At 49.1% G+C, this 11,397-nt stretch overlaps 1 protein-coding gene across 1 annotated transcript in view; it reads right to left on the bottom strand.

Annotated features, from left to right (window-relative positions):
- The window catches only part of CBX4 (chromobox 4), a 7,207-nt gene extending 6,049 nt beyond the window's left edge, over positions 1 to 1,158 (bottom strand). The window contains exons 1-2 of the mRNA XM_027850129.1: positions 879 to 1,158; positions 625 to 668 (exon numbers count right to left, since the gene is read on the bottom strand). Of these exons, the coding sequence (XP_027705930.1) occupies positions 625 to 668; positions 879 to 947 (113 nt within the window). The 5' untranslated portion in view covers positions 948 to 1,158. The remainder of the gene's footprint in view (positions 1 to 624; positions 669 to 878) is intronic.
- Between the last annotated feature and the right edge of the window lie 10,239 nt (positions 1,159 to 11,397).

Genomic DNA, 11,397 nt, shown 5'->3' with positions numbered 1-11,397 from the left:
TGTGTGTGTGTGTGTGTGTGTGTGTGTGTGTGTGTGTGTGTGTGTGTATGCCTGTGTGTGCGTCTGTCTCTATCCGGTGTCATCGCATTTCAAAAAAAAAAAAAATCCTAACCAAAAGCGCCACAATGACAGTTCCCAACATTTTCTGCCTTTTTTCTCCCCTCCCTCCACCATCAGGAGGGAGGAGACACACAATTGCATTTTCGTCGCTTTTTAATTTTTTTTTTTTTTTTGGTTTTGCAATATGGAGCCGTTCGGTGGAGGGAAAGGGGAAAGAAGCCATTTTCTGCTGCACATCAGTCAGTGCCTGCTCGCTCCCTCCCTTCCTCCCTCCCTCCTCCGGCCTCCCCGGCTCGGCTCCACGTTTCTCCAGCCTTCTCTTAGCTCTTTTTAGTGCATAAATTAGTGATGGCATTTCCCGGAGAGCACAACACAGGGATCCAGGCTAAGGACTCTGCAGCTCCAGCTTCGCTAGTGCCTGCCACCGACCTCCCCACCCCCTCCCCCCTTTTGCCCCCTACTCCGCCTCCCGTTCATCCCCCCCCCTCCCATTTCTGGTCCAGCAGTCCAAGACACCCGCTCTCTCCCCACCCCCGCCTCCCTCTCCCCAGGTCCACTACTTACTTGGGGGACCAGCCTCTCCATTTCACAAGATACTCCACTCTGCCCTGCGGGGGTGGAAGAGACAAGACTCAGCCCTAAGCAAACGGTTTGCACTGGATCTCTAGCTCTACCTCCGCGGCTTCCCGGATCCTTCAGCTTCCCCCCCCCCCAACCCCGTTCTTGTCTCCTCTCAGTCTGTCTCTCTGTCTCCTCTTTCCCCTTCTCTCTTCTTCACGGTTGCCGTTCTCCTCCCTTGCAGCGGCTGGCTGCCTTACCTTTCGGATTCGCTTCTTCTCGATGCTTTCCACCGCGAAGACGTGCTCCCCAACAGCTGGCAGCTCCATGTTGGGGCCAGAGTGAGCCCAGGGCTCGAGGGGGTTGGCGAGGTTGCAGACGCTGCTGGCTCTCCCGGGCGTCCTGCTGCACCACTGGCTGAGTGGCCGCCACTTCCACCGTTGCTTCTGCTCTTGCTCTGCTCCGCCAGGCTGACTCGTTCCCTGGACCTCTCACCGCTCCTGTCTCTTGCTCTCACAGACAACTGAGCCCCAGCCGATCCTGCACAAGCAACTCATGCAAATCCCGGACGTCAGTGGGGCGGGGCCTCGACAGGCCCAGCTTGTCGTCAAGGGGAGGGAAACAGAAGGGGATTGGTGCAGCCGGGCCTGCCAAGGCACTGGAACTGGGCGGGAGGAGGAGGAGGAGGAGGGAAGAATGGGAGGGGGGATGGGAAGAGGGACTGAGGAGCGAGCGAGCCAGCTACAGAGGGAGAGAGAGAGAGGGAGACACAGAGAGATGCGTAGAGAGAGATGGAGGTTTGGGAAGGGGGACAGACACCAGGAAAGAGAGGTGTGTCGGACAGAAGCTGTGCAAGGTTAACAACATAGGAAACTGGGTCTTGGTGAGCGGGGGGAGGAGGGACGGGTCTTCCTTCTCCACAGCCATTGGGCAGCTTATATGCTCTTCCCTCTCTGCGGGTCCCTTTCTCGCTGTGCACAACCTGGGGTCCTCTGCTGGGGGCCACAGAGTCAATCTACAGTATTTCAAAATTGCACCGAGTTGCATCATGTGCAGTTAGAATCGCATAGGAAAAATTGCCTGCAGGGGGCAGAATCGATGCTAGGGCAGTCAGTGCGACCCCCTTCTCTCCTAGGTCCAGGTGGCCCTTCCCGTGCCGCGCCTTCGAATGCTTCTAGGGATGAGGAGAGGAGGGGAAGAGGGGACGGGAAAAGATGAAAGGGCAGGGAAAGAGGCAGGAAGAATCCCCTAGGTGAAGAAGTGAGAGAAATGATCAAAAAAGTAATAAGCCCACAGGAACCGGAGAAGAAGCGCTCAAACCAGATTATCAGAACCTGGCTCTTAATTTACTGATGGCGTTTCCTCCTGGCACGGGGAAATGCCTGAAAGTACAGACCCCAGCAGCCTCCGCGGCGAACCAGCGGGAAGAGAAGACAAGAAGGGGCCGCGAGAGAGGCCGAGGAAAGAAAGCTAGGAAAACTGAGGGGGGAGTGTCGACTCATGGGAGGAACTGGCGCGACGCCGATGGTCATTGGGAAGGGACAAGGAAGGAGGGTTAGTTAAGGCAGAAAAAGAGAGAGAGGAGTCTGGGGATGGAAACCCAAGGAGAGAGAGAAGAGAAGACAGCAGAGCTAGGAGCACATCCGCAGGAAGTGAAATGGACCACAAGGATGAAGAAAAGACAAACCTAGAAAACAGCAGAGGACAGAAGAAGAAACAAGCTAGCCCACTGGCTTTTCAGCTAATGGACCCTGGGGCCCTTTCCACCAGCTACATTCGGTGGCTTTCAGCTACCAAGGACGTGTGAAGTTTAGCACCTACGGTGGAGAGGCGGTGTTTTCTCCTGCTAGGGGCGCTGCTGCTTCCCCCTAGGATGCTCCGAAATCCCTAATCCTCCATAGGAGAGGTGGTGAGGGTAGGTTGAATAAAGCCCCCGGGGCGGGAGAGAGGACAGGAGGTTCCTGCCTGAGGGGATCTCTGGACCTCCCCAGGACCTGGGAGATGCGGAGTCCGGCAATGTCTGGTTTGAAAATGCCCTGCAGAGATAAGAAAAGGAAGGGGGAGAGGGTTGAAACTGTCCAGGTTTCCACTCTTCCTCAAAAGTCTCGGAAAGACACGGGGTTGGAGGACAGCATTGGAGCCTCAGATAACCAGGAAGGCGTTTAGGGGAGAGATTATAGTGGTAAACCCCGAAAGCCGCCAGGAGTTAGCATTATTAAATGAATTCACGAGAAGATTGAAGAATGTTAACTATGTAATAACTGACTCCCGCATTTACAACTTCTAGTAGTACTATTACTATTGCTACCGTGGCTGGTATGACTGCGCAGTAGCGGCAGTGGAGAGAGTAAAGCGACTTCTGCCGCGACACTCTCCCAACAAATGCAAAGTACAAATCTAGTTTTCCTGCAAATAACTTGCGCAGCCCTAGAAAGCAACCCATGCTCGGAGCTTACAGGGCAACAGGGGAAACCTAGGTTCAAGGAGACCCGCTAATGATTGGATGGGGGAAGAAACCCCAAGGTCCTGACCTCCAGTCCCTGGTACTCTCCAGTCAGAGCTTAAATAGAGGGAAAGGTAGACATTGCATACAATCTTAAAATCTACAACTTTTAGGAAAGTTGTTTTTGATATTCCTGTAGCTGGAAGAGGCTTTTCTTTATGCTGTCTGATGATACCTTTCCATTTTCATCCCTGATTCTATCCTGTAGTTTCTTCAGAGTCAGAAACAAAGAGAGTGGGGCACAAATGGAGGGATAGGGAAGGTATTCTGTACTCCCAAACAGACTAGGTCCTATTAGAGTCAGTCTCCTGGGGTCGTGGTTTGAAAGGAAAAATACAACAGAGCAGTCTCCAGGTTTGTAGCTAGCTGTATACTCAATTGTACTTCTCAGCTGGGAAACAGTGGGGGCTTCCCAAGGCTCTTTCTGCTTCCTAACTCTAAAATCCCCGGGAAAGGGGCACTCAGCCCTCTGCTACAAAGAGTCTGGTTCACCTGCCACCACGGGGAGAAAGCCCAGCTCCAACTCCATCCCTCCTAGCCGCCAGGGGCGTTGGTCCATTATAGGACGCCAATTTCTCTTTCTCAGAGTCGGGGCCCTTTGCTAAAAGCTCTCTTAGCCGGGGAGTTGGGGAGGAGGAGGAAACAGATAGTATTCGAGGCCCTGATGGTCCACGTGGCGCCGAATTCTAGGTCTGGCTTTCAGCTTTGCCCGACGGCCTGAACCCCCCCCCCCCAGATTTGGTGGGGAGGGAGGGGGGTGAAAGGAAGAAGAGTGAACAGAGACAAGAAAGGGACCCAGACCGGCGTGTTTTCTCTTCCGGAGTCAGCTTTAGAGCCCGGGTGGCAAACCAAAGAGCAAGCGGCTACTGTCCCAAACCCTCTTCAGGCCCCTACAACACCCCTAAGGGCCCCGGTTCGGAGCACTTGGGAGGGAGTTTTATAAAGTGCTGGAAATACAAGCGTCCAACAAACACGGCGACTCGCTTCCCTCGATCTGTTATTTATTTATTTATTTGCGTACAAAGCAAGGGGGTGGGAGAGAAAAAGTGACAAAGCTTGCAAACTTCCCACCATCCCTTTCCCCTGCCCATTAGAAGTTAAAGGATAGCAGCACCTCAAACGGGGGCCAAAGGCAGGGAGGAAAACAAATTAATCCTAAATGTGAAAGGGGAGGAGGTCTATCCCAATGCCTTGTCACCCGCTTTTGAATCTCTTTGCTTTTTTCATAGAGCAAAACCTCGAAAATTCACTATCTTATTCTCCCACACCAGCCTAGAACACCGTGGGTGGAGAGTCCTTAGTCCACATTTCACCAAAACTAATCTCACCTAAAGAGACAACTTACATAGCAACAAAAGCCTGAAGGGTCCAGCTCCTGGGGTGTAAAGACAGGAGAATACAGGGCCAGCTTTCTCTCGGGAGAAATTTACCCCTCCTCTATATCAGGGGGGACAGCCCCAAGGATGCCCACTGAAGAGCCCAGAAAAGATTTGAGGGCTGTTTTTTTCTTTCTCTCTCTCTGGGCTAGAAATACCCTCTGGTCTTTTCATCTGCTTGGAGCTTCGAACAGACCTCTCCGAAAACATATCTTGTGCCCCGAATGGAGTTCGCCCTCCCTCCACTCTGCACTGGTTGGAGTAAAAGAAAGGGACTTCCAAAGGAGCTATGCTACCCAACCCGGGCCGTTCCTCAGGTTCGGGCTGCCACAATCCAACCTCGTGGAAGTTTGGGGTCCCCTTAGCTAGTGACAACTTGACAATTGATGAAGGGAAAATGCGTTACCCCTTCCCCACCCCCACCTCCAATTTCTTCCAACCCAATTAACCACACTCGAGTTTAAACCCCGGAAAATATTTACCCCCCTAAAAGCCCCTAATCCATAATTCCTCTTCTCGGAAGGGAAATTCCTTCCTGAAGTTGGAGACAGAGAAGTTCTCTCCACCCCACCTTAAGGTTTTCCCACTCAAGAGCCGCTACGCATTCTTTCACTGGATGAATACTTCTACAGGATGGTGACTTTTTCAGAACTAGTTGGGACCAGTAAGTAGTCCCTTTATTAAGTGGTCGTGTTCAGCTTCATTCTCCAAGGGAACTGAAGGTGAAATTTCTGAAAGATGAGGTTGAAGGGGAATTTACAGAGAATGACAAATCTTCCTCGGGATTTACTAGACCGTTCATTTCTGAACCAACTGTCAGTCTGGAAACTCTCCTTCAACTTTATTGCGAGTATTATTAACGCTGTATTTTTAGCGGTGACTGGGGGGAATCCTTAGGGGGAAACGTGCCGGATTATCCAGGGAAAAGTTGCAAAGGAGAAATGCAGTATTCTTTTCCGCCCTTTCCTTCTTGACTTCCAGACTTCAGCAACTCTCAGGAACTCTTTAACTCGCCCTCTACCTCAGTTGGGGGTGGGGTGGGGGAATAGAAAGAGGTAACCAGTTCTTTATGGTCATTCCCCACCCCCACCCCAACTTTCCGTGGAAATGTTTAGCTCCTGATGACCCGGATCTCACAGCTTCGTAGCGAATCAGTTCACTGGATCCCTCCAGCCTTTCTGTCGCGGACTGGAGAACCCGTGTGGGTGCCCCGGCAGCAGACTGCGGCAGGGGAGCGGGAGGGAATAGCGCAGGCAAGCCAGCAACACCCGGTAAATGAAAGATCGGAAGCCCTTGGGCTAGAATTAGCCAAGCTGGAGATCCAGCCCCAGCCCTAGCCCGGGCCCCCGCCACGCAAGTGCGAGTCCTTTTCCACTCGCTGGAACTCTGGGATAGCCATCGTACTCATCCTCGCTTCCTCCGCCCTTACACGCACACACTTGAATGCAGAGGATCGTGGGGCACAAAGAGGGGAAGTGAAGGATTAAAAAACATTTAAAATATAGCCCCCACTTCTCAAAAGTCAAGGCAACCAATCCCTGCCCCCCAACAGTAAGAAATTGGAGAAAGCGGAGGCCTCGTCATGGGATCCCTGACCAACCTAGTAGACATTTATCCCCCCTTCAGATCCACTTTCTAAATAACAAATATTGAGCCTTCAACCTTGGGCTGCCCTCCGCTGGGGTGCGTTCTCTAACGTTTGGTTTATTTTGTTTATGTATTTTTTTAGGTCTGGCTCTGGAGTATTTCTCCTTCCGTTGGCATTCATGTTTCACACCCTCCGCTGGCTCTCAAGGCCCCCTCTCTGAGCCCGGCTTCTCCCAGCCATTCCCTGAAACCCATCGGTGCCCACCACACAAACGGCAGGTTTCCCCCCCTTCCCATCCCCCTCTCTTTCCGAGAGCTGCAGCTGAAAAGCTGCACGGGAAATGACAGCCTAGACCCCATACCCGGAGATGCTTAAGTTGTCTTCCATCCCAAATGGAGCCACACCCTGTACCCCCACCCCCACACACATCGTGCCCTTCCATTGCCCTCAAAGTCCCCTTTCCCTAATATCTGGGGCTAACCAGGCCCCGGCGGGAGTGCAAAGGGTTAAGCGCGTGTGCTGGGAAGGGTATTTAGCTATGCAAATCGGTCAGCTACTGAGATGTGTGTGTGTGTGTGTGTGTGTGTGTGTGTGTGCGCGCGCGCGCGCGCGCGTGTGTGTGTGTATGTGTGTATGTGTAAGCGCGCGCGCGCCCCCGGTGGCGGCGTGTGCAGCGGCTGCTGAGCCAAGCCAAGACTGGCCGCACTGGGCCCAGCAGCCCTTTTCCTCGTTCCCACCCCCTTCCTTCCTCGGGCCCAGGCTTCCTTAGAGCGAGAGGAGCTGGGCTTGGCAGATCGGAAGGGGCGAGGAGGCCGCCTCCGGTGTAGCTCGTGCCGAGAGAGGGTGGGGAATGGAGGAGAGGGGGAGTAGGGAGCCTCTGGGAGATGGGGGTTAGTTTTTCCCGAGCAGCTGCAGCAGCAGCCTGGCTGCCTTATCGTTACTCTAACAAACGATCGATGCTCAGTTCAGGGGCACGAAGTCTTGTGGGGGGGGCTGGGTTGACGCGAACCGTCTTGGCCCCAGGAAAGAGGATTTATACCAGTCCAGTTGAGTCGTCAGCTAGGGAGAGGGGAGAATGGGGGGAGGGAGGGGGTATGGAAGAGCGATGGGCGTGGGGAGGATGAATCCTTAGCAAAACAGAGGAAGATCTGTCTTAGGCCTCCGAAACTAGAGGAATAAACGTGCACAGGAAGATGACAGACCTGGGAATAGGTACTAAATTTTGCTGATTTAAATACACCATCACCGCACGCTGTCTCATCCACCCTTCTCCTCACTTTAAGCTCTTCGTAGTCCACCCCAGGCAATTGTGATGTCCTCCTACCTGGTCCTTAGCAACAGGCTCAGGCCCTTCTCGAACCCAAACAAATAAAAAATAATTCATGTGTGCCTGACCTCCCCATTCAACTCATTGCATAGCTTAAAAGAATCTTTCGTTTAGTTTGTCTGCCATTTTAAGGCCCTTAAAAAGCTTCTATTCTCCTGAGACAGCAATGGGCACAAATGAGGTAATACCTACAAGGTACCCTTAGGCTCTAGCCCTATTACCTTTCCTTCAGGATTCTTATTTCAACCTCTTCCCCCCACCCCACCCCCACCCCCACCCCCCGGCCCAGTTATTTACCATCGGTTAAGTGAGGGGAAGAAAACCTGCACTAGCGAAGCCCTCCCCTAGGGGGCAGACTACTACTGAAGGACTCTCCAAGAGCTAAACAGATCAATGAAGTCAGAGACCTGTGTGATTTCCTTTCTGGGTTATCCAGAACTCTCTGGAGCAGAAAGAAGGGTTTGGGGTTGTTGTTGGTATTTCATTCCTGCTGCTGCCCACAGGTATGGGCAAAGAAAACATCTTTCCTTCTGTGCTTGGCAACTTCACCCGAGCTGGCTCTAACACTGGCTTATATTGTGTGGGAAGCTGAGAAAGAACTGGTTTTCAAAAACCAGAACCAATCATCTCATAGGGGATTTTTAACCTTATGAGTCTCATCCTTTTATTTAGCCCTATAAGACTGACAAGAAATATAACTTGCTGGCTAAAGTCATTAATTCTTAAAATGGGCACATATCTCAAAGTGCTTCTCCTTTGGCATTTTAGATGAGGGTTTTATGTAAAGTGTATACATAGTTTTTTTTTCTTTAATAAAAAAATAGGAAATCTCAGAGTAAGATAATCACAGAGTCCCTTCTACTATCAAAGAGCCAATAAAAAGCAAACTGATATTACAATTTAGATTTCCCTTGAGTGCTGAGAGGAGAGTTAATGTAAGAATTAGTATCCGGTGTGGAGAGTGGCAGAAATGAACCATCGCCTGGAAATATTTTCCCTAATCAAAGGTTTACTTAAGAAGAGGGAAAAAAGTTAGATTTTCCCTGAAATTCATTACTCTCGTATCTTATTAAAACCTGTCTTGACATTTCACTGTAACAGAAGCTTCCCAAGCCTAGCCAACAGAGAAGACAGAGAAAAGCACTCATGTTTGCAATAAAATCCTAGCACACCCAAGAATCTAGGGATATGTCGTACCAAAGGAAACAACTTGTAATGTTTCATTAACTCAGGTAACCTGTAAAAGGAAACCCAATAAATTGGCAGCTTCAGACACCAGGGAACCTTGAAAAGGGGTAGCAGATAGGTTGGAATTTGTCTTCACATGATTTACCTCAGTGGCTGAAGTTCCAGAGAAAGTTAAGGTTTTTTTCCCTGTTTAGGTTCTCATGGAGACCAAAGAATGGGATCCATGGAGCTAATTGTGTGGGAGAGGACAGAAGGAAGCAGAGGGTTGAAGAAGCAAGAGGGATCTTTTATAAAGGTGGTAAACAACCATAACTAACCATTCTTGGTTCTGAAACAGACTCTAAGAACTGCACTTCTGAGCAGTGATGGAGAATGGGAAACATTAACTTAGTCTGAAGTACAGTTCCCAGGTTGGACTGAATTCTTTGTCTTTGGAACCAAACCCCACTGGTTATAGAGACTCATTCTAGGCTGTACCGTGGACCACTTCCCCTGGGACTCCCAAATATTTTCTTGACATCTCTCTCTATTTCAATGTAATTCAATTTCATAAGCATTTATAAAGTGCCTACCATTGACTACTACTACCACTACACTAGGTACTAGGGCTACAAGGACAAAAAAAAGAAAGAAAGAAAAGAAAAAAAGAAAAAAAATTAGAGTCTTTGCCTTTAAGAAGCTAACAGTCTACTGGGGTATACAACAGGTACACAGATAAGGGGAGAAGGGGGGAGAAGGGGGGGGAGAGAGAGAGAGAGAGAGAGAGAGAGAGAGATAGAGCTCCAGCACTGTAATTAGCTAGAGGATCACGAACTGCCTCACAGAGGAGGTGGCACCTGAAATGCTTTGAAGGAAGTTAGAGATCCTAAGAGGCAGAGGTGAAGGAGTACATTCCAGATATGGGAGACCACTTGTAAAAAGGCATATCAGCAGAGGATGGAATGTCATGTATGGAGAACAGCTAACAGGCCAGCTTTAAGATTCTCTCTCTCTCTCTCTCTCTGTCTCTGTCTCTGTCTCTGTCTCTGTCTCTGTCTCTCTCTCTCTCTCTCTCTCTCTCTCTCTCTCTCTCCTTCTCCCTCCCTCCCCTGCCCCTTCTATTTTGAATAGTTTAGAGGCAGATTTAACACTACAGATTTCTCCTGAGTGTTCAGATGGTCTGTGTCATGAGGGTGATTGCCTGAGATTTTACAGTAATGATTATAATAGTAGTGATTTTGTATTTTTTGACTCTGATACCAGAGGTTCACAGGCAAATGTATCTTCTGTTTTGCTTGAAAACAGTGCTTTCTTTGATTCTTCCCCCCAAATGGCCGGATCTCATGGCAAGTGTTCCAAATAGAATAGGCCCTTCATTTCTTTCATTGTTTCCCTTGCATATTCTGTCTCTCCGTCTCTCTCTGTCTCCATCCCTCTCTCTCTGTCTCTCTCTCACCTGAGGACCATGAGATATTACTTTAGATGCAAGCACAGGAGATAAATGGTTTTCAGAATTTTTTTTAATGTCTACAACTGTTATATACACTGAGATAGGGTATCAGAGGCTCAATCACTCCCACACACTGCTAGTGTTGCTTTTTCATCTCTACCTTGGTAACTCACCAGCAGAGATATTCAGATTTTAATAAGCCTGACTTCTGCCCTCTTTCCCAAAATAGACCCTAACAGACAGATGGACACTGATGCATTTCCTGCAGGTGTTATAGTATTGAACCAAGTACAACTTAGTCTCCAATGATTTCCTACCTTTTCTTCTCTCTGACCCAGATAACTATCCTTTGGTCTTCTTTCCTTCTTTCCTTCCTTCCTCCCTCTGTCTCTTCCTTTTCCCCCTCTTTTTGTTTCTTTCTTCCTTCCTTTTCCTTAAGGCACTCTATAAAGGCTAGCTCTTCTTATTCTTTCTATCTTCTTTACTGGATTATGGAAGCAAATTTATAGATGTCCCGCATTTTAAAAATACCTAAGCTAGTACTGGGTATACATACACATTAAAGGGAGAGTGCCTCATTTCTGGTGCAATTCAAACTCTCTGAAATGAAAGACCTATATTTATAGCTTCTTGCTACCATCCAAATGCATCTTGTGGACCTGCTGCATATCAGCTACTAAGCAGCATTGATTATACATGCAATCATTTTTCATGTCACTCATTAGGCAGCCTGATTATTAGCAATGCAAACCAGAAATTCTTTCTTAAATTCCAATCTTCTAATCCCATAGAAGAGACACTGAGCTCAGAGATTTATGTTTAGTTTTTCTTCCTTTTCTTCAGAGGAAAGCTGGGGTTGAAGACTGTTTGAGCCACACCTGCTAGTCCATTAGGTCAAAGGTATAATATATAGACAAACATCTTATTGCTAGGATTCTGTCCACCTGCATTTGATAAGAGCTTCAGCAGCTTGGATAAAGTGAAACAGGAGACAAAAATCTCCTACCACGTCTCCCATTGCCGATGAAAGTGGTGGATCTGGTTGGGGTGTGAGGCGTCACCACACCCTTATTCTTCACCGTTGCTTTACCAAACTGACTTTGAGGTCCCCCATGAAAACTTTGACCTGCTTACAAAGCAAGGGATCACATTCTCTTTCCTAGGTTGAAATGCTGTATTGTTGGGCCAGAATCAGAAAGGCTGAGGAGGTGTTCCTTTAAAAAAATACACACACACAATAATAATAGGATGCCATGAGGTAAGCTGCACACACAATAGAACTGTGCTCCAGGTTTCCAAGGTGAATCTGTCGATAGAGTATTGAACTGGTGACTCTGGATTGCAATAATTGTTTCTTTCGAAACACTA

This window comes from Vombatus ursinus, unplaced genomic scaffold, assembly GCF_900497805.2.
Source record: "Vombatus ursinus unplaced genomic scaffold, bare-nosed wombat genome assembly UNPS02008996.1, whole genome shotgun sequence".
NCBI classification, from domain to species: domain Eukaryota; kingdom Metazoa; phylum Chordata; class Mammalia; order Diprotodontia; family Vombatidae; genus Vombatus; species Vombatus ursinus.
This window is presented reverse-complemented; position numbering and strand designations above follow the sequence as displayed.